General features: G+C 43.9%; 1 protein-coding gene across 5 annotated transcripts in view; it reads right to left on the reverse strand.

The window, feature by feature from the left end:
- Window positions 1–215: 215 nt before the first annotated feature.
- The window catches only part of ORAI2 (ORAI calcium release-activated calcium modulator 2), a 35,629-nt gene continuing 12,945 nt past the window's right edge, over window positions 216–22,899 (reverse strand). For 3 of the 5 annotated variants that reach the window (XM_084823379.1, XM_084823382.1, XM_084823378.1), the window contains 2 exons: window positions 16,618–16,858; window positions 2,857–5,634 (listed from right to left, as the gene is read on the reverse strand). In XM_084823379.1, the coding sequence (XP_084679505.1) occupies window positions 5,089–5,634; window positions 16,618–16,858 (787 nt within the window). In that variant the 3' untranslated portion in view covers window positions 2,857–5,088. Of the gene's footprint in view, window positions 5,635–16,617; window positions 16,859–22,899 lie in introns of all 5 variants that reach the window. The other 2 variants (XM_084823383.1, XM_084823380.1) reach the window with 2 other exon arrangements.

Here is a 22,899-nt window from a genome sequence, read left to right on the forward strand (position 1 = left end):
CCTCCTAAATAGAACACCTTTAGAACAGATATGTGTCCTTCTTTCTGGCACTGATGCTTTCACCACTGCCCAGGTAGCAAAATTTGCCTTGGCAGCAAGGAAAATACGTGCCAAAGCCCAAACAGCCTACTAGGGATGATTCTGTTGGATGTATGAATTTATGTATATACAAATATGTGACTGTACTGTGTTTTTCTTTCTTTCTCTCTCTTTTTAATGTACATTGTGGTGGCCTATGGCTTTAAGCAATAAAGTATCGTATCGTATCGACTTCAATAAATCAGATAGCCTAGGCAGAGGCTATCAGCACGTTACATTGTTCAAGAGTAAGTTCTAAGGCTAGCATCTACACAGAGTCAAAGGCAGAGTTAATGTCCAGCAAGAGATTTCAAATCAGGATCTCAACAGTAAAGGATTCAAACCAGGCAAAGAGTTCATGAAAAGTTCAGGCAAGAAAGTATTCTGGACAATTAAGTCCATATTCTCAGCTAAAGCTCTTCAGTTTCTGCACTAGCTTAAATATAGCGGAGGAGCTGCTAGGGCTCCCTTTCTGATGATCTATCCTGACAGAGAAATCTGGCCCATAAGCAAGCACTGCATCTAAGAGGGTGTCTCTGTTCTGTCCTCTTTAGTTGATACCTTTACCTGGCATTCACCCTCGAGATCTCCTCCCCTGCGGGAGGAGCTGTTCCTCCTGCTTGGTTCTCACAATCCTTGGCTGTAAATCAGGTCTCACTCAAAGCCAAGTCTCGTAGCTGTGGCTGATAGGGGGTATCGCTCTCGGTTGGCTCGCAGTCAGATCAGAAGCTAGGCAGAGCTGAGCTCCCAGACCCCGAGCTTTCCACAACTGGACTGGGTTCTAAATCATCCTGCTCTAACTCTGACTCAGACTCTGCCTCCGAAGCCACAGGGCCCACAGCAGTGGTTGAGCTAGGCCTGGCTTTGGCAAGGACTTTTGACCCCCAGTTATTTAACAGTAGGAACAAATTGAGTCATCGCCACCTCCCTCCTGCTCATTTATGCTGCTGAAATGAAGAAAGCTGTGGGTGTGGATTTTAGTGTGGAGAATTGTGAGTTCAGTTCTAGTACTCAAAGCAAATTATTTAATTTAAAGTGTATGTCTTTTGCTTTTGATTCTGGTTGGTGGATCTAGTAAAAAAAAAAAAGTCTCGGGGTTCTAGTAAAAAAAAAAAAAAGTGATCCCAGAAGCATGAACGCTGCCCCTATCAGAACCAGTATGGGAGCTACCGCAGAAGCAATGACAACCTGCAAAGGGTGCGTATTTCCAGACGAAAGAATTATTCTGAAAATAATTAACCTTGCCCTTCTAGTTTTCTTTACTTCTTTTGCTGGAGCTGATCACAAGTCTTGTTGAATTGGGCAGGATGACTTCTTAAGACGGTCAAGTGTTTTCATAAGTTTCAAGAACACAGCATTTCAAACACAGTGATTCTGGTTTTGCAGAATATAAATGGTTCACTGCCTTCCCCAATTAACGGCACAACAATTGTGGTCTTGTTTCTAGGTCATCGAGCTTATTGTACTCTTGTTATGCAGACTCCCATTTATATTGCGAATATACGCCTATCACAAAGTACAAAAAATATTTTTCCTGATAACTCTGTGCCTTCATAGTTCTGTCCACACACCCACTGCGGCTAATGCCTAGTTTGTTTTTTCACCCTTTCTCCATCAACGAGCCCAGGCCAGCAACGCTCCCAATTGTGCTGACATTACCTCCAGTCCTGGAGGGTGCAGATGGGCACAAAGGAAAGCAAATGTCTGAAAAGCTGCCGTAAACAGAGCCAGTCATTGCTTTGTCTCACTTTGGAACATTTTATTCTGGCTAGAAGGGGCTCTTCGTGCAAAACATGAAGAGTCTTAGCTCTTCTCCAAGTGACTCCAGAGGAACTGAAACATGAAAGAGGTGATGGGAGCATGTCCACTCAGGTTTTTCGGGAGTTCCACTGCAAGTTTGTTTTATTTACTTATTTAAGGCATTTATGTACCACCATCCATAATATTTATCCCAGGGTGCTTCACAATGCAAATTAGTCGTCGTATGCCAAGCAGTACCTGGCCGCACCACTTTAGCTCCTGAAAACATTAAATTACATCCATACTAAGTTAATCATACTTTAGTCCAACTGATATCAATGAGAATGGAGGGAGCAATCTTATGGCCGCTAGACAGTGGCTAGACAGCCATAGGATATGGTGTTTTCTGGGAACTGACTTAGGAGCCCGCGCTCCGAGGATGGTTCCCGGAGAACTGACCTCCCACTTCCGCGCTGCCTCCAAGGCAGTGCGGAATAGCCCCATCCTCCGCACTCGCAAGAGCAGCGCAGAGCGGTCGGAAAGGGGTGTGGCTGGAGAGAGCGTAGCTGCGTGTACGACACATCCTATGTGTCGTACAGCAGCCTCCTTTCCCGCTCCGTGCTCCGGCTTTCTAGCTGAAAAAGCAGGGCATGAGAAGTGCAGAGGGAACAATCCCCTCCGTGCTTCTCCTACCCAGCTTTGGATAGGTTCGGAGTTCGGAGGCAGCCACCTATCTAGATAGGATTGCGTCCTAAGTTGCCCGTAACTTACTTGCCCCAATGATTTCAGTAACACTACACTTAATCAGATCCAACCCATTGCTCCAAAAGAAGCTTGAGTTTGTGATCCCAGGATTTGCACGCTCTTATGCACACATGATTCAGCTGCAACACCGGAGCTTTTGGAAGATCTCACAGATCAAATACCTCAGACCTGTGATTTGAGCCTAATGGCCCACCCCACAGACACATTTCCTTGACTCCAAACCTGATTGTCTGATTGACTTAAAAGAGATAATCAACTTTAAAAAGCACCACAAAAGTTCAGAAGTATTTAATAACTGGCAGTTTAGGCAGATTTCTCAACTAATATATGTTGAGAGAGAGGTTATGAGAGATAAATGCAAGTATATATTAGTTGTACTATAATTAGTTTATCCTGCGGGCAACCAAGCATGGAAAAAAGAGAGGAGGTATAAGTATTAGGTACATATTACCACAATACAGAATATTAATTTAAACATTTTGGCAACAACGTTAAGTTCTGCTTCTTTTAGAATAGCCCCATTCTGCATACATTAAGTACTTTTCTCTTTGGGAAATGTAGTTCCAAGTGACCATAAACTCTTCACATACCATATCCTGCTGTTGGCATAATACGGTAACTCCAAGGACACGTAAGCAGCTGTGAAATAGGGCATGCTGGCACTGAGAGGCAGCCCTGATGCTATGCATGTTTACTTAAAAAAGTCATCTCAGCTCAATGGAGCTGCTTTGTTAATAGTAAAAGGATGCATAGAATTGCAGCCTTAGAGCTCAATTTCCCCAGACTAAATTCAGCCATCATTCCCCATTTGTTGATCATGACAAAGAACCATACACACACACACACACATATACACATGTATGTGCGCGCGCGCACACACACACACACACACACGGATCCTCACCATTCAGATTTCAGTTCATTCTTTGAACACATGGGAAGTAACAAGTATGAATGTGGATTTGTGTCAAAGCAGTTGGGTTTTTAGGGACGAAAATGCTTCAAGAAAGTACGGGCCCAGAACCATCCCCAAATCCTACCCATACAATGTCACATCGCCTCTTTTTTCTGTGCCATATAATGGCTTTGTGCATGCACAAGTTCGCACACGCGCGTGCACACACATACACACACACACACACACACACAAGCAGCAGCGTTGGTTCATCTGCTGTGCTCATATAGACCTGTGTCAGTTTGCAAATTTTGAGAAATATAGCAAATTATACTATTGGGCTCTCCAAGAGGATAGTGTGTCTGTTCTAGATGCATTTTTGTTAGGAGAGGAGCTTTTAGGCTACAGCTGTCTATATACATACACCGATTTTTGGTTATGCCATCATATCTGAACAGTGTATTTCTACTCATGTACAAATGTTACATATTGCTCTTTAAAGCCCTTCCTTCCTTCCTTTTTTTAAAGTAGATGATCTCCAGCCCTTTTAAAGATGTGTTACCCCAAATGCATCCTCATTATCCAAAAGCACTGGAGTTTCTTGACCAAAAAGGATTCTTTTCCTTTCTTCATGAGAACAGTCTCTGCTCTACAGCGGCTGCATGAAATGAGAAAACACAAAAAACAAACAAACGTGGACAGAGGAAGAACATCTTGGCTCAAATCACATCTTCCCCAATTATTATTCCAGAAATATCTTCCATATAAATGGTCTCCAAGTAGATTTCACAGATTTCCACAGAATGTGTTCACATACAGTGATTTACAACGTCATTTCTGTAATAATAGTTTGTAAAACAATGGCCTGAAAGAGAGCTGTGGCTAATGTCGGATCCCTTCCACATTCCATAACCCAAAGTTACTTCACTAAAACTGATGCCAATTAAAATAAATTGCATCCTCCCCCCCCCACCTTAGTTTGTTTTGGAAATCTGGAAATCAGAAGAATATGGCCACCTTCAAACCAGTGCATGGATGTAGGTAAAACCTTCAGTGTTAACACCATGACAATGTTGTCCACAGATATGAAGTACCATCGAAAACCCATCAAGTAGGAAGCGGTTGGCATCTGAGGGCATTTCTACATGAGGCTTTTACGTGATTGGTCCCTCATGGCTTTTTGTGGGTCCTTTACATGACGTCATCAACCTCCAGGCTCCCTCCTATGCTTTCTGGCCATTACAGTGGCGTTATTCTCAACAGAGAAAATGTTTAAGAGATTTTATCGTGCTTTAAAGTGTGATAAATTTCCAGTGAATTTCCAGAATCCTGCTATATCGCAGCTATACTATAGCAACAGCTAGTGGCTGTATAATGAAACATATAGAACTTGCATAGAAAGACCTGGAAAAAACACATGTAAAGGAGGCGAGCTTAATCCTGCAAAGAATCCGGAAGCAGAAGCCCCAGTAAGGGTGTGGGATTTTAGCCTCATGTGGAGAAGCCCTGAGAACTGTAGGCCTCCTAGGGTATTTCTTTTCTGTTTCCATTGCCTCCTGTTATGTAAATCCTCTACTGAACATGAGCAGGAACCTAAAGATGCCCCATTATCACACCACCTGCAATCCCCTGTCATGCCCGTCGAGCTGCACTTTCAGTTTGTGAAGCTCTTCGATCTCCCGGTTATGGCGCTCTGTTTTGTGGCGGACGAGCGACCGGTAGAAATGGATGGTGAAGACAACAAAGATGATTCCCACGGGGACCATGATTATAGTGGAGATGAGGGCTGCTTGCCAACCGGTGTGCTGACTAGTCTTCTGGATGACGGCGGTATCGTTTTTCAGCATGGAGTCCACCGGCAGAAATTTGATCCAGCACAGAAGAACGACCTCGGCAAGGAAGAGCAGGATGCCCAGGACGGTGGAGAAACCCCATGCCAGCTCTATGTACGGGTGCATGCGCTCGTGGGGGGACTCACTGATGGAGTTCAGGTTGTGGATGTTACTCACTGCTTCCACATTGGGCAAGATGCAAGTGCTGATGAGGAGGGCAAAGAGGTGGACGGCGACTAAAATGGTGGTGCAGGCGCTAAAGGCAATCAGCAGCATCTGGGGGTACTGGTACTGCATCTCAAGCTGGACTTCGACCATCGCCACCTGAAAAGCAACATCAGCACCCGGTGAATGTTTACTCGCCTCCCGAAACCCCCAATGTTAGCCAAGGATAAGAACCCAGGTTTAAAACCATAGCCTCCATCCCCAAAATCAGACTCCGCTAATATTGTGAACAGCTGAGAGATTTTATTACATTCAGCAGCATATAAATGCCACAAATAATAAATAAAAATACTGTGAAGTGGAATCAGGCAGAGCAGCCTAGATGGACAACAACTCACACGCTGCATAAACCAACATGGACGCTCACTGATACACGATGGGGCAGCGGCCATGGTTTAGAAGGCATTGAAAAGGGGATTAGACAAATTCACGGAGGATCTGTCTATCGAAGGCTTCTATTTGGGGTCTCCATATCCAGAGGCTGAAGGTGTTGTTTATTATTATTATTTACAAAGTTGAACCTGCAACAAAGTGTTGAAGTATGGAGTGGTACTGTTCAGTGTTCCAGACAGACAGACATGCCTTTTTCCAGGATACTCTATTCCATCCCCCCCCCCCCACCACACACACACACCATGAAAGGTTTCCAACTTCAACTGGGGTGGGTGGGAAAGAAACCTATTTACTCCTTCTCCACTGTAATAATCCCCAAATCAGTCCCAGGCGCACCCTGTGGCATTGAAGCTAAAAAAACCCCTTCTCTTTCCTGAACAGAGAGTGGAAGGGGGATGCTTTCCCTCCTGCGTAAGAGCCAAACCTGGAGAACAGCCTCACAAATAGGTAAGGGGGTAAAACTGTGTCTGGGCTCTACCACGTCAGACTGCAGGTGGGCGCTCTCATGGTGAAATGTTCCTCCACACAAAAAAGCACAAGCCAAGCAACCCTCCCTGCACATAGAAAGCTAATCTGGAAGATGGTTTTCACTTAGCCATCTTCCTGATACGCTAGTTTTCTAGATGCAGGGTTTTTTTCCAGGTTGGGGCAGGGTTGGTAGCAAGCACAATTTGGGGCTGAATACCGGCACCAGCCAAAATCTAGAGTGCATTTTCCATTCGCACAGCGTTACGATGAGGCCAAGTTGGTGCTGTGTGAACTAAGCATGCACTTGGAAACACTTTTCAGAAAACTCTGCAATATGCAGATACCACAGGGGTGCCTCAGTTGACAAATCTGTCCTGAAAAGGTTCCCTGAAGGTGGAAAGTCTGAAAACCACTCCATGACTGTGTCGAACCAGGAGTGCAGGGTCAGACCTCTATAGGCCACAGGGGGACTGTCACACATTGTAAGTAGGTTAATACAATACACAAATTAGCTGCAGATGGTTAGATGATTCCACAGTGTCTCCATGAAAATAAAACACTGCCCTATCCTAGTTAGCATCAGCACATCACCACAGCCCACTGCACAGTGGTCTCCAAGCCATCCATTTCCTATCTGATGCAGGCCTAAGATTCTGAGAGACATTAGCGCCTAGGCAAAACAAACAGGAAAATGTATATTCCATGGTTTTAGAAGCATCTTGCAGAAGCGCTCTTCCCTTTCCCTTTTCTTTTCACCACTACCTGGAATGCAAGGCGGCTTATTAAGCTACAGAATAAAAACTCTGCATGCGCAAAGCCACAATGAATGTGTGCTTTAGGTCAGGGGTGGCAGGTGTTTTGGACATCAACTCCCAACATTGCTGGCCACTGGCCATGCTGGCAGAGGCTTATGGGAGTTGAAGTCTAAAAATAAATAAATCTGGATATCTACCTTCTGCCCGGTGCTGCTTTTTGATGCGCTTGCCACAGGTATCCAGAGAACACCAGCTTTTAAAGAAAAGCAAGATTCTAGCCCTGATTGACTAAAGAAAAAGCATGAAAACACACTGCCGTTGTCCAGCCCAGCCTTCCCCATCCTGGTGCCTTCCAGATGTGTTGGATTACAACTTCCATCATTCCCAGCCACATGGGCAATGATGAGAGTTGCAGTTCAACACACCTGGAGGGCAACAAGTTGGGGAAGGCTACTCTAGGACAATTATTATTGTTGTTTAATTTTTGTAAAGCAGCTTGAAATAATTTTTTAAAGGTGGTATAAAAAGGCTTTAAATAAATAAATACACTTAGGGCGCAATCCTATCCAGATGCCCATCAGCCCCCGAACTCGGAGGCAGATGGGCATCCAATGCAGAGCGGGAGAAGAGCAGAGGCAACGATCGGTTCCGTGCTTCCCCCGCTCTGCATTTTTGCTATACAGGCATTCATGCCTGTCTCGCGAGGGCTTCGTGGAGGGGACTGGGGAGGGAAGGAGGCAGGGTTGGTCTGGCGATATGTTATATCCCTGCTTTCCCAGTCCCCTCCCCTGCCTGCCCACAGAACCGCCCCCTTTCCGTCCTCTCTGAGGTCGCTTTTGTGAACTCAGAGAGGCAGTTGGCGCGGTTCTCTCTGCGCTGGTGGTGAGGGGGCAGGGAGCTCAGACTCCTGAGTCCGAGGTCGGAGCACTGTCTCCGACCTCAGATCCAGGAAGCCCAACTATCCTATGGCCCCCCAGACAATGTCTAGGGGCCATAGTATTGCTCTCTTAAGCTTCTACTAGCAGTACTGTCAGATCACTGGATAATTTACAGCAGGGGTCCCCAACCCCCGGGCCACGGACTGGTACCAGGCCATGGCCTGTTAGGGACCGGGCCGCAGCAGGGGTGTGGGAACCCCCTTTACCTTGGGTCCGCAGGGGGAAGGGCCACAGCAGGGGTGTGGGAACCCCCCTTACCTTGGGTCCATAGGGGGGGAGGCGATCCCCCCCCGGAATCCTCACCAGCCCTGGCCGGCTCCGCTCCGAGTCCGTGTACGTAGCCGATTACTTGAACAACAGGGACGCAAATGGCATCCACGTGGACGCCATTTATGTCCCAGCGGCCGGAAGTCCGACAGTGGCCGGAAGTCTGCCAGTGGCCAGAGCTGGCTGGCAGCTCCGCGGACTCGGAGCGGAGCCGGCCAGGATTGGGGGGGGACAGATTGCCTTCCCCCCTGCGGACCCAAGGTAAGGGGGGTTCCCACACCCCGGCTGCGGCCCAGTCCCATCCCCCCCCGGTCTGTGGAAAAATTGTTTTCCATGGGAATGGTCCCTAGGCCCGAAAAGGTTGGGGACTGCTGATTTACAATACATTGGCAAGGGTTTCTGATTACAACAGAAAGGAATCCTCCCACCTCCCTGCCCAAACAAGACTGTTAACAATCTCTGATCTGTAGTAAATGACTCTCATGAATTAATTCCAACATTTCTTTCCTCAGCTTTTGGGATACAATTAGTCTACCATTATTAAATATTAAACCATCATACGCACTTAATTCTTCTCTATAATTCCAATATGGTTTAAGTTCTTCAGAAATATGTGTTTTCCTTTCTGACCATCCTGTCAAAATAGCTGCCTTTAATTCTTGCAAAATGTTCTCTTTCAATGTTGTTAATTTAAATTCTTTATATTTCAAATCAGAAATAGATAGACAAGACACTCTCAAATTCACAACAACATTAGCTTCTTCAGTATTAAAAACTTCTCCTGTCTTCATATAAGCCCCTGAGAATGCATCAGCTATTTTTAACTCTTTTCCAGGTTTATATATTACATTCAGATGATATTTCTGTAATATTAACAACCATCTCTGAACTGTTAAGAGTATTATATAATGATTTTTAAAAAATAACTTCCAGTGGTTTATTATCAGTTTCAACAGTAATCTCTCTGCCATATTGATGAAATCTAGTACAACCAAATACAATGGCCAACAGTTCTTTTTCTATTTGTGCATATGATTGCTGATACTCATTCACAGCCTTAGAAGCATATGCCATTGGTAAACTTCCTTGTAGCAAAACTGCACCTAATCCAGTACCACTTCAACTGATACAACTACACGTTCTTCAGCACTATAATATTTCAGCACAGGAGTTATTGTTAACATCTGTTTTAATTCATTGTATGCTTCCTCATACAATGAATTAAAACAAATGTTAACAATAACTCCTGTGCTGAAATATTATAGTGCTGAAGAACGTGTAGTTGTATCAGTTGAAGTGGTACTGGATTAGGTGCAGTTTTGCTACAAGGAAGTTTACCAATGGCATATGCTTCTAAGGCTGTGAATGAGTATCAGCAATCATATGCACAAATATGTATGCTTCCTCATCCCCTTCATGGATCACTGCCTTGTTGTGGCGAAGGGGCTTGCGTAACTCAGTGAAGCCATAAGCTATGCCGTGCAGGGCCACCCAAGACGGACAGGTCATGGCAGAGGGTTCTGACAAAATGTGGTCCACTGGAGAAGGAAATGGCAACCCACTCCAGTATTCTTGCCAAGAAAACCCCATGGAACGTATCACAAGGCTAAAAGATATGACGCCGGAAGATGAGCCCCTCAGGTCGGAAGGTGTCCAATATGCTACTGGGGAAGAGCAGAGGGTATTTCCAAGTAGCGCCAGAAAGAGTGAAGCGGCTGGGCCAAACCCGAAAGGACACTCAGCTGTGGATGTGTCTGGCGGTGAAAAGAAAATCCGATGCTGTAAAGAACAATATTGTTTAGGAACCTGGAATGTCAGATCAATGAATCAAGGTAAGCTGGAGGTGGTCAAACATGAGATGGCAAGATTGAACATCGACATCTTGGGAATCAGCGAACTCAAATGGACAGGCATGGGCGAATTTAATTTAGGTGACCATCATATCTACTATTGTGGGCAAGAATCCCTTAGAAGAAATGGAGTAGCACTCATAGTCAACAAAAGGGTGGGAAAAGCAGTACTGGGGTACAATCTTAAAAATGATAGAATGATCTCAGTACGAATCCAAGGCAAACCATTCAACATCACAGTAATTCAAGTCTATGCCCCAACCACTGAGGCCGAAGAAGCTGAGGTTGATCGGTTCTATGAAGACCTACAACACCTTCTAGAACTAACACCAAAAAAAGATGTCCTCTTCATCATAGGGGATTGGAATGCTAAAGTAGGAAGTCAAGAAATCACCGGGATAACAGGCAGGCATGGCCTTGGTGTACAAAATGAAGCAGGACAAAAGCTAATAGAGTTTTGCCAAGAGAACATGCTGATCATAGCAAACACTCTTTTCCAACAGCACAAGAGGCGACTCTACACATGGACGTCACCAGATGGTCAATATCGAAAGCAGATTGATTATGTCCTTTGCAGCCAAAGATGGAGAAGCTCCATACAGTCAGTAAAAACAAGACCTGGAGCTGACTGTGGCTCAGATCATGAGCTGCTTCTTGCAAAATTTCGGCTTAAATTGAAGAACGTCGGGAAAACCACTAAACCATTCAGGTATGACCTCAGTCATATCCCTTCTGAATATACAGTGGAGGTGAGGAATAGATTTCAGGGATTAGACCTGATAGACAGAGTGCCTGAGGAACTATGGACGGAGGTCCGTAACATTGTTCAGGAGGCAGCAACAAAATCCGTCCCAAAGAAAAAGAAATGCAAGAAAGCCAAGTGGCTGTCTGATGAGGCTTTACAAGTAGCTCACGAAAGAAGGGAAGCGAAAAGCAAGGGAGAAAGGGGAAGATATACCCAACTGAATGCAGAGTTCCAGAGAATAGCAAGGAGAGACAAGAAGGCCTTCTTAAATGAACAATGCAAAGAAATCGAGGAAAACAACAGAATGGGAAAGACTAGAGATCTCTTCAAGAAAATTGGAGATCTCAAGGGAACGTTTTGTGCAAAGACGGGCATGATAAAGGACAAAGAAGGCAGGGACCTAACAGAAGCAGATGAGATTAAGAAGAGGTGGCAAGAATACACAGAAGAACTATACAGGAAAGATCTGAATGTCCCTGATAGCCATGATAGTGCGGTCACTGAACTTGAGCCGGACATCCTAGAGAGTGAAGTCAAGTGGGCCTTAGGAAGCATTAGTAACAACAAAGTTAGCGGAGATGACAGTATTCCAGCCGAGCTATTTAAAATCCTAAAAGATGATGCTGTTAAAGTGCTGCATTCAATATGCCAACAAATTTGGAACACTCAACAGTGGCCACAAGACTGGAAAAGGTCAGTTTACATTCCAATTCCAAAGAAGGGCAACGCCAAAGAGTGTTCAAACTACCGCACAATTGCGCTCATTTCACATGCCAGCAAGGTGATGCTCAAAATCCTACAAGCTAGGCTTCAGCAGTATGTGAACCGAGAACTACCGGAAGTACAAGCTGGGTTTCGAAGAGGCAGAGGAACTAGAGATCAAATCGCCAACATTCGCTGCATCATGGAGAAAGCAAGAGAATTGCAGAAAAACGTCTATTTCTGCTTCATTGACTACGCTACAGCCTTTGATTGTGTGGATCACAACAAACTGTGGCAAATTCTTAAAGTGATGGGAGTACCAGACCACCTTACCCGTCTCCTGAGAAACCTGTACGAGGGTCAAGAAGCAACAGTAAGAACCAGACATGGAACAACCGATTGGTTCAAAATTGGGAAAGGAGTACGACAAGGCTGCATATTGTCACCCTGCTTATTTAACTTATATGCAGAGTACATCATGAGAAATGCCGGGTTGGATGAATCACAGGTCGGAATTAAGATTGCCGGGAGAATTATCAACAACCTCCGATATGCGGACGATACCACCCTAATGGCAGAAAGCGAAGAGGATCTCAAGAGCCTCTTGTTGAGGGTGAAAGAGGAGAGTGCAAAAGCTGGTTTGAAACTCAACATTAAAAAAACTAAGATCATGGCATCTGGTCCCATCACTTCCTGGCATATAGAAGGGGAAGAAATGGAAGCAGTGACAGATTTTACTTTCTTGGGCTGCAAGATCACCGCAGACGGTGACTGTAGCCATGAAATTAAAAGACGCTTGCTCCTTGGGAGGAAAGCTATGGCAAACCTAGACAGCATAGTAAGAAGCAGAGACATCACCTTGCCGACAAAGGTCCGTCTAATCAAAGCTATGGTTTTCCCAGTAGTAATGTATGGCTGTGAGAGCTGGACTATAAGGAAGGCTGAGCGCCGAAGAATTGATGCTTTCGAACTGTGGTGCTGGAGAAGACTCTTACGAGTCCCCTGGACTGCAAGGAGGTCAAATCAGTCCATCCTAAAGGAAATCAACCCTGAGTGCTCATTGGAAGGACAGATAATGAAGCTGAAGCTCCAATATTTTGGCCACGTAATGCGAAGAGAAAACTCCCTGGAAAAGACCCTGATGCTGGGGAAGACTGAAGGCAAAAGGAGAAGGGGACGGCAGAGGATGAGATGGCTAGATAGCATCACCGATGCAATGAATATGAACTTGAGCACGCTCCGGGAGAGAGCGCAGGACAGGAAGGCCTGGCGTGCTATGGTCCATGGGGTCACGAAGAGTCGGACACGACTGAACGACTGAACAACAACAACATGCTTCCTCATGCACCTTTGTCCTTTCAAACTCCAGCCCCTGGACTAAAAGTTGTCTCACTAGTTGTCAATGTAGCAAGATTTGGAATAAATTTAGCCAAATAGTTAACCATGCCTAAGAATCTCTGTAATTCTCCCTTATTTTGAGGACTTGGAATTTCAACTATTGCTTCAATTTTAGTTCTATCAGGTTTTATTCCTTCTGCAGTTAAAATATGTCTCAAATAATTTATTTCAGTCATAGAAATTTTGCACTTCTTTCTATTCAATTTAAAATTCCTTGCTCTACACACCTTTCTAAAACCTGCATAACTCTTTCATCATGCTCTTGTTGTGTCCTTCCCCATATCAGGATATCATCAATATAACACATAACTCCTTCTTCTCCTTCAAACTCTTGTTGTATTGCTTTTTGATGTACTTCAGGAGCAGATGAAATACCAAAAGGCATTCTAGTAAATCTATATCTACCAAAAGGTGTATTAAAAATACATAATCTGGAACTCTTCTCATCCAGCTGTATCTGCCAAAATCCGTTACTAGCATCCAACACGGAAAATAACAGTGATTTCATCTACTGTTGGTAACTGAAAGTACTCTCTACGAGTGGCTTTATTCATATCCCTTGGATCCAGACAAATTCTTATTTGATCTTTACCAGGTTTATCCACAATCACTACTGAATTTACCCATTCTGTAGCTTCTTCTACTTTAAAGCTCTTTCTCCCTTCTCCCTTAACATAACTGGAATTTTACGAGAAGGATGCACTATGGATCCATTTTAATTACATACTGACCTGGCAAACATCCTAATCCCTGAAACACATCTTCATAATGCTTATATATTTCCTTTCCTTCCTTACTTCCTAACACATTTATTCTTTTCAATAACTCTAAATCAGTAACTGTTTTAAACCCAAGATTTCTTGTGCTTCGAAATTTACTACTTGAAATTCTATCTCAAATTCTTTCCCTTTATATGTACATTTCATAACATTTCCCCAGCACTTCCAACCTTGTACCTGAATAAGTAACTAATCTTATATTTGATTTCTGTAAATGTTCACTCTGAAAGCTCTTCTATATTCTTAAGAAAATAGCATTAGCTTTTGCTCCAGTATCTACCTTAAACTTTACCTCCTTATTCTTTATTTAAAGATCTACAGTCCACTCTTCTTCAAACTTATTAGATGTTAAAGTCCCAATAAACATATCTTGCAAATCTTCTTCCTCCAGCATATGCATCTTCTTGTGAACAAACTTGGCATCTATGTATGACTTTACACATTTTTGCAAAATGGTCAGGTCTTCTGCATTTTCAGCAATCTTTTCCACATGCAGGACATTGTCATATGGTTGTTACCACATCTAGAACAAAACTTTGAGCTTGTAGCAAAACTTGAAACAGGTTTCAGTCTTCTCATTATACAGCTCAGGGTGCAATCCTATGGCCACTAGTCAGCAGCGAGACAGCCGTAGGATAGGTCGGTTCCCTGAGATCTGACCTCCACCCCCTCCCGGGCTGCCTATTGGCCCCACGCTTGTAACAGGAGCATGGAGCAGCAAAAATGGGGTGTTCCTGGGGGTATACCAGGCGGATGTGGTTTTCCGACGCTTCCTAGGCATCATCCAGCATCTGCCCCCCCCAACTTCCCATGGCTAGACAGCTGATTTCGGCTGTCTAGCTAGAAGTTCAGGGTGGCTAAAGTGTGGAGGGGAAGATCCCCTCCGCGCTGCTCCTGCCCTGCATTGGATAGGCGGTCACCTCCCCGTCCAGAGGTGGCCACCTATCCCGATAGGATTGCGCCCTGAGTTTTCTTTGTAATACCCTCTTTACTCTCCAAAATATCCACTTGTTTCTCAGCTAATCTTGGTCCTTTTAATTGCTTTACAGTCACTTCCTCTGCTCTACAAATGTCCACAGCTTTTTCCAAGGTTAAATCAGTTTCTCTCAGCAGCTGTGCCCGGAGATTATCAGAACTTATTCCACAAACAATTCTATACTTAATCAAAGCCAGCTAAACTCGCATGCCTGTACCAATAACTTTAAGTCAGTCACTTAAATGTCAATATGTTCCTCCTCATTCTGAGCTCTTGAAAAAAACTTATGTCTCTCATATGTAACGTTTCTTTTAGGAGCACAATATCATTCAAACTTATTCAGCAAAATGTGTATCTCGTGCCTATCTGCTTCATCATCAACATGGAAGGTATTACATATTTCTCTGGCTTCTTCTCCTGACACATGCAGGAATAAAGCAGCTTGAAGCGTCTCACTTTTCTTGCCAGCTCCACTTGCTATACAATATAATTCAAATCCTTGCCTCCATTTTCTCCCATTTTCAGCCACATTTCCTTTAAATAACAGATTTTTTGGAGACTTCAACTGATCCATTTTCTTGCACTTCTGACACTATGTAATGTTGGGTGTTCTTAGGCATAAACAGAACACTCCAAATGCAAGGTTAGAAAGATAGCTTTTACTGAGTGAACACAACACAAACTTACACTCCCCTTCTTACAGTATCAGGTGGGTCCTTTTATACTAATCAGTGTAACACTCAAATGAGTCCCCCCCATACAACACAACCATATACAAACACATATCATCACTCTCACACACACACACACACACACAAAATTCCAAAAAACAGAGGTTTGTTGCCAAAGTCCGGCAGCAAACCACTACAGAGCACTACAGGAGTTAAATTTAGCTTGTTCGCAAGTTACATTTGACATTTTTAGCACTCTGCAGCAAGTACAGACCACTAAAATGGACAAATTTAGCTTGCAAAGAAGCTATATTTGACCTGCCAGAAGTGTCAAATGTAACTTGCAAGTAAGCTAAATTCAGGGGAGTGGTGATGGCAGTGGGAGCCTCAGTCGAGAACCGTGGGAGCCGTGTGTTGCCCACCCCTCGTCTTTGGGAGTCACACACCATCCTTCAGCAGAACGTAACATCATGGCAGCAGAATAAAACCAATTTTAACCATAATTTTAAAAGGCGTGGGAACATAAAAAAGGACTTTGTCTGGCACATAAATGGCATATCAGTCCATGCTAGCTCACCCTCCCCAGGGAGAGCATTCTAAAGGCTGGGGGCCACAACTGAGAAAGCCCCCTCTGATAATGTTGGGGAGCCCATACTGCGTGGGTTGTCCACTGGATTGTCGCCAGGCTAGAAGGGTTTGCAGCAATGCTACGTGACTGGCTGCTCCCATGTGGTTCTGATTCCTGACCACGACTATGATGGTGTGAGATGATGCCGCTGAAAGCATGCACACCTACAAGAAATGCCTCACTGTGGAGCTTTTGTCAATTTCACTAGGCAGGAAAGTGAAATTGACAAACTGCTTTGAATTTTACATTCAGGGAGAAGTGGGCAGCAGCGCTGGGAAGGGGTGCTGCACAGTCTTCTAAAAAATTAACCTTGCAAAGTGCAGTGGTAGATACTTGGACAAACCACGGTTCATTCCTGCCTAAGGCTGCCTCCCATTCAGGTCGACATTCCTACACCTGGCTAGCAGACACAAGCTTCGGACGGGATATTGCGGAACTTGCTACTCCACCATCAAGAGAGACGGTCAACAGATCACAACAGGTTTTGCAATCCAACTGCTCTAAAAACATACCATGGCAAATCCGGAGAGCAGTGCAGAGGTCCGGCTGGAAGCTTTCAACTTCGCTCTGCTCAGATATAATTTCCGCCATGAAAGGGCTTGAACGGAATGATGGTTGGATGTGACCAGCTCCAGATAGCTGCGACGGACCCAATCCCGGTAGTCCATGCCCTTGACGGCTGGCTCAGCACAGCAGGAGGAAGCAGGCGGGTCTACAGGGACGTTTAATTCAGAACTCATGATGGAAGGCAACCTATGGGAGGGAAAGCAACTTATGGGAATGTGTTTTTTGTTGTTCTTTAAATCATCATCATGTATAAAGAAGCAAATATGTGCTAGGCTTTATAGAAGAGTAAAGAACCAAAAGAAGAAAGATCTGTGCCTGAAGACTTGCAATCTAGAAAGAAAAAGAAAGAAACTCTACATAATGTGAGAGAGAGAGTGAAAGAAGCTATGACAGAATGAAATAGTATTAATTAGCCTAGGAGTCGAAAAGGCATTTTAAAAGCCAAGCAATATGATAAAACAGGAAAATATGACTTTTTAATAACTTCTTAAAGCGAGACAAAGAAAAAGCCAGCTCATTATTTAAAGGAAGACAGTTCTGCACATAAAGAAACACAGGAAAATGAGATGAGAAATAGCACAAGTGGGTGTATGTTTAACGACAACAAAGGTAGAGAAGCAGAAGTAAAATTATGAAGAGAAGCAAAGGTTAAGCGAGTAATCCTGTCCCCCAGATTTGTTGCCTGGAACGAGTTAGGATGAGGCAGAGGTGCTTCTCTGCTGGCAGGGGAGCATGTCCACTTTGGAGGCCCCTGCTATGCCTGTGGAAAGCCGTAGATTTACAGCCAGCAGTGTTTCCGCCAGTGGTCGGCCCCAACAAGGAGTGTTCCAGGTCAGGTCAGGGGCAGCCCTGGAACTACTGGATTCAAAGCCCTTCATTCCTGACACAGGTAACTCCCCCACAGAAACAAACTGAGGTGTGTGTCTGTGTGTGAAGAAATGCTGTGTAAAGGACTATTTATGTTTTGTTACGTTTGTGTAACAAAACATAAATAGTTGTGTTTTGTTGTGTGTTTACACAACAAATGTTGTGTAACCTGTGAGGCTATAATGTAACTGAGCAGGCCAGAGGCCTAGCTTTGTTACTGAGCATGGAGTCTGAAACAGCTGTGGTTGCCTTGGTCACAATGGCACGTGATGGGCAGCTTCAGGCTGTTTAAAATGTCCAGGGGGAGAAGTTACCTTTGTTTTGGTGGGTCAGGTGGGTCAACAAAGTGAGAAGTTCCATAACAGCAGGGAGAAGTGTGTTAGAGACTGTTAGGGACAATGTTGGAGAATGGGCGGCAGAGAGCTGGAGTTACTGGTGTTCACCTGAAGGAGCACGCTCAGAGCTGGGAAGAGAGAAAAGCCAGTCTGAGAGAGCGATTCTGGAGGGAGACCTGGAATCTGCCAAAGCGGGTGGTTGTGGAGAGCAGGAGGCCGGGCTGTGAGGCTGTGGTGACAACTGGGCAGGGGGGAGCTTCAGCAAGTGACCCCAATACAATATCATCAACCCAGAAGCGAGGGGAAACAGGAGAGGCTGAAAGCCACATGTGGTGGTAGCGGGAGGATTGCCCAGTGGGGGATCAAATTCCCCATGGAGGGATAAAAATTAAAGGACCACCGAGCAAGGAAGATTTCTGACCTCACCGGCACAAGCACCTCCCATTTGACTTGCGCACGCAGCCCACCCCCAGTTAGGATCATTCTGCCGAGAGTGTTTAAATGACGAATATGTTTAAATGATACGAAACAACAGAAGCCAGTGAACAGATGCTCAAAACGGATAACAGATTCTCAAAATCGGAAAAAATCATTGCACTAGATTTAAATTGGAGGGGGCAACACCAATGGGCGATAAAAAATGAGGAACAATACTAAAGTAGGACAGAAGAGTATCCCTGTATATGGAGAATTTGAAAAAATACAATATTTACGATGCTTGGATCGAAATAAACCCTGATGACTATAGTCACACATATTTTTCAGAAGGACATAAATGTTTCCGTAGGTTGGACACAATTTTAACGATAGAAACTTTTACAAAGGAGATTAAAGAAGCTATAAAATAATTAAAAAATAATCACCAGGCTGAGATGGGTTTATGGGTGAATTTTAGGGAACATTTGTAGATGTGTTGGTGCCACAACTGAAGAAATTATATCGGGAAGTACAAGAGGGGACCCCACTCCCGTAAACATGGACACAAGCTATAATAACACTGACACCCAAATTAAACATATCCCTTATGAATATACAGTGGAGGTGAGGAATAGATTTCAGGGATTAGATCTGATAGACAGAGTGCCTGAGGAACTATGGACGGAGGTCCGTAACACTGTTCAGGAGGCAGCAACTCAATCCGTCCCAAAGAAAAAGAAATGCAAGAAAGTAAAGTGGCTGTCTGAGGAGGCTTTACAAGTAGCTGAGGAAAGAAGGGAAGCAAAAAACAAGGGAGAAAGGGGAAGATATACCCAACTGAATGCAGATTTCCAGAGAATAGCAAGGAGAGACAAGGCCTTCTTAAATGAACAATGCAAAGAAATCGAGGAAAACAACAGAATGGGAAAGACTAGAGATCTTTTCAAGAAAATCGGAGATCTCAAGGGAAAGTTTTGTGCAAAGACAGGCATGATAAAGGACAAAGAAGGCAGGGACCTAACAGAAGCAGATGAGATTAAGAAGAGGTGGCAAGAATACACAGAAGAACTATACCGGAAAGATCTGAATGTCCCTGATAGCCATGACAGCGCGGTCACTGAATATGAGCCGGACATCCTATAGAGTGAAGTCAAGTGGCCTTGGAAGCATTACTAACAACAAAGCTAGTGGAGATGACAGTATTCCAGCTGAGCTATTTAAAATCCTAAAAGATGATGCTGTTAAAGTGCTGCACTCAATATGCCAACAAATTTGGAACACTCAATAGTGGCCACAACACTGGAAAAGGTCAGTTTACATTCCAATTCCAAAGGCGGGCAATGCCAAAGAGTGTTCAAACTACCGTACAATTGCACTCTTTTCACATGCCAGCAAGGTAATGCTCAAAATCCTACAAGCTAGGCTTCAGCAGTATGTGAACCGAGAACTACCGGAAGTAGAAACTGGGTTTCGAAGAGGCAGAGGAACTAGAGATCATATCGCCAACATTCGCTGCATCATGGAGAAAGCAAGAGAATTCCAGAAAAATGTCTATTTCTGCTTCATTGACTACGCTAAAGCCTTTGATTGTGTGGATCACAACAAACTGTGGCAAATTCTTAAAGAGATGGGAGTACCAGACCACCTTACTTGTCTCCTGAGAAACCTGTACGAGGGACAAGAAGCAACAGTAGGAACCGGACATGGAACAACCGATTGGTTCAACATTGGGAAAGGAGTACGACAAGGCTGTATATTGTCGCCCTGCTTATTTAATTTATATGCAGAGTACATCATGAGAAATGCCGGGTTGGATGAATCACAGGTCGGAAGATTGCCGGGAGAATTATCAACAACCTCAGATACGCAGACGATACTACCCTAATGGCAGAAAGCGAAGAGGATCTCAAGAGCCTCTTGTTGAGGGCGCAAGTGGAGAGTGCAAAAGCTGGTTTGAAACTCAACATTCAAAAAAACTAAGATCATGGCATCTGGCCCCATCACTGCCTGGCATATAGAAGGGGAAGAAATGGAAGCAGTGACAGATTGTATTTTCTTGGGCTCCAAGATCACCGCAGACGGTGACCATAGCCATGAAATTAAAAGACGCTTGCTCCTTGGGAGGAAAGCTATGGCAAACCTAGACAGCATAGTAAGAAGCAGAGACATCACCTTGCCGACAAAGATTCGTATAATCAAAGCTATGGTTGTCCCAGTAGCATCGTATGGCTGTGAGAGCTGGACTATAAGGAAGGCTGAGCACCGAAGAATTGATGCTTTCGAACTGTGGTGCTGGAGAACTCTTACGAGTCCCCTGGACTGCAAGGAGGTCAAATCAGTCCATCCTAAAGGAAATCAACGCTGAGTGCTCATTGGAAGGACAGATACTGACGCTGAAGCTCAAATATTTTGGCCACCTAATGCGAAGAGAAAACTCCCTGGAAAAGACCCTGTTGCTGGGAAAGACTGAAGGCAAAAGGAGAAGGGGACGGCAGAGGATGAGATGGCTAGATAGCATCACGGATGCAATGAATATGAATCTGAGCACACTCCGGGAGAGAGCGCAGGACAGGAAGGCCTGGCATGCTAAGGTCCATGGGGAAATGAAGAGTTGGACATGACTTAACGACTGAACAACAACAACAAAAATCAAACTGGGGAGAGGTAACGAGCGGGGTACCTCAGGGCTCAGTCCTGGGCCCAACACTCTTCAACATTTTTATGAATGATTTGGAGGAGGAGGTGCAGGGAATGCTGATCAGATCTGCAGATGACACAAAACTGGGTGGGATAGCTAATACCTTGGAAGACAGAAACAAAATTCAAAGTGATCTTGATAGACTGGAGCGCTGGACAGAAAACAAAAGAATGAAATTTAATAGGGATACATGCCAAGTTCTGCACCTAGGAAAAAGAAATCAAATGCACAGTAACAAGATGTGGGATACTTGGATCAACAATACTACAAGCGAGAAGGATCTTGGGATTGTTGTAGCTCACAAGCCGAATATGAGCCAACAATGCGATGTGGCTGCAAAAAAGGCAAATGCTATTTTGTGTTGCATTAATAGAAGTATAGCTTCCAAATCACATGAAGTACTAGTTTCCCTCTACTCAGCACTGGTTACACTTTATCTGGAGTACTGTGTCCAGTTCTGGGCACCACACTTTAAGAAGGATGCAGACAAACTGGAGAGGGTTCAGAGGAGGGCAAGGCAAATGATCAGGAGACTGGAAACAAAGCCCTACAAGGAGGGACTGAAGGAACTGGGTATGTTTAGCCTGGAGAAGACTAAGGGGAGATATGATAGTACTCTTCGAGTACGTGAAAGGCTGTCACAGAGAGGAAGGCCAGGATCTCTTCTTGATCATCACAGAGTGCAGAATAATGGGCTCAAGTTACAGGAAGCCAGATTCTGGCTGAACATCAGGACTGTTAGAGCAATATGACAATGGAACTGATTACCCTGGGAGGTAGTGGGCTCTCCCACACTGGAGGCATTCAAGATGAGGCTGGACAGCCATCTGTCAGGGATGCTTTGAATTAGATTCCTGCATTGAGCAGGGGGTTGGACTTGATTGTCTTATAGGCCCCTTCCAACCCTACTATTCTATGATTCTATGAAATGTAACCTGGACTCCTACAGACCAATATCTCTACTGAATGTGGATTATAAGATATTTACTAAAATATGGGTAAAACACCTGAAAAGTTATTAATGACTGTATAGGTTCAGATCAATATGTTTTTTTAAAGAACAGGATTATTGCAGATCCTATTAGGAAAGTATTTAGTATGATTACTATTTATAAGACAAGAAAGATTCCAGTTGTAATAATGACACTTGATCTTTACAAGGCATTCAGTATGGTTAATTCCAAATTTATATTAAGTCTGCTAAATAAGTATAATTTGTGGAACAAGTTTAAACATTATAATAGAGGCAATATACATACAAACAACAGCAAAAATAAGGTACAATGGATTAGAGACAAGAAATAAGGCTTAATTCAGGAATAAGGCAGGGGTGCCCCCTTTCACCAGTTTTGTTTCCAATGGTAATCGAGATTCTGGCTGATTTTGAAAAAATACGGTATTTATGATGCTTGGATTGAAATAAACCCTAATGACTATAGTCACACATATTTTTCAGAAGTATATAAAAGTTTAAGGGGAAATAAGGATATTAAAGGGATATTCATAGGCAAGAGAGAATTTAAACTACCCTCTTCGTGGATGACATTTTATTTACATTAGGAAATTCAGAAAAGGGAATAAAGGAATTGATAAGAAAATTAACAGAATTTCAACAGGTGGCAGGACTAAAGGTAAATACAAAGAAATCTGATTTGATGTACCTGAATATAGGACCACAGGTACAAATAGACATTTCAAAAATGACAGGTATTCCATTAGTAACAAAAGCATTTAGATATTTAGGAATTCAAATCCCTAAAAGACAGAAGAATGTGCTGAAACTGAGGTCAAATCAGTCAATCCTAAAGGAAATCAACCTGACTGCTCATTGGAAAGACAGATACTGAAGCTGACGCTCAAATATTTTGGCCACCTAATGCGAAGAGAAAAGTAATTAGAAAAGACCCTGA

This window comes from Heloderma suspectum, chromosome 16, assembly GCF_057233095.1.
Source record: "Heloderma suspectum isolate Gila_16-S chromosome 16, 16-S_ref, whole genome shotgun sequence".
NCBI lineage: Eukaryota > Metazoa > Chordata > Lepidosauria > Squamata > Helodermatidae > Heloderma > Heloderma suspectum.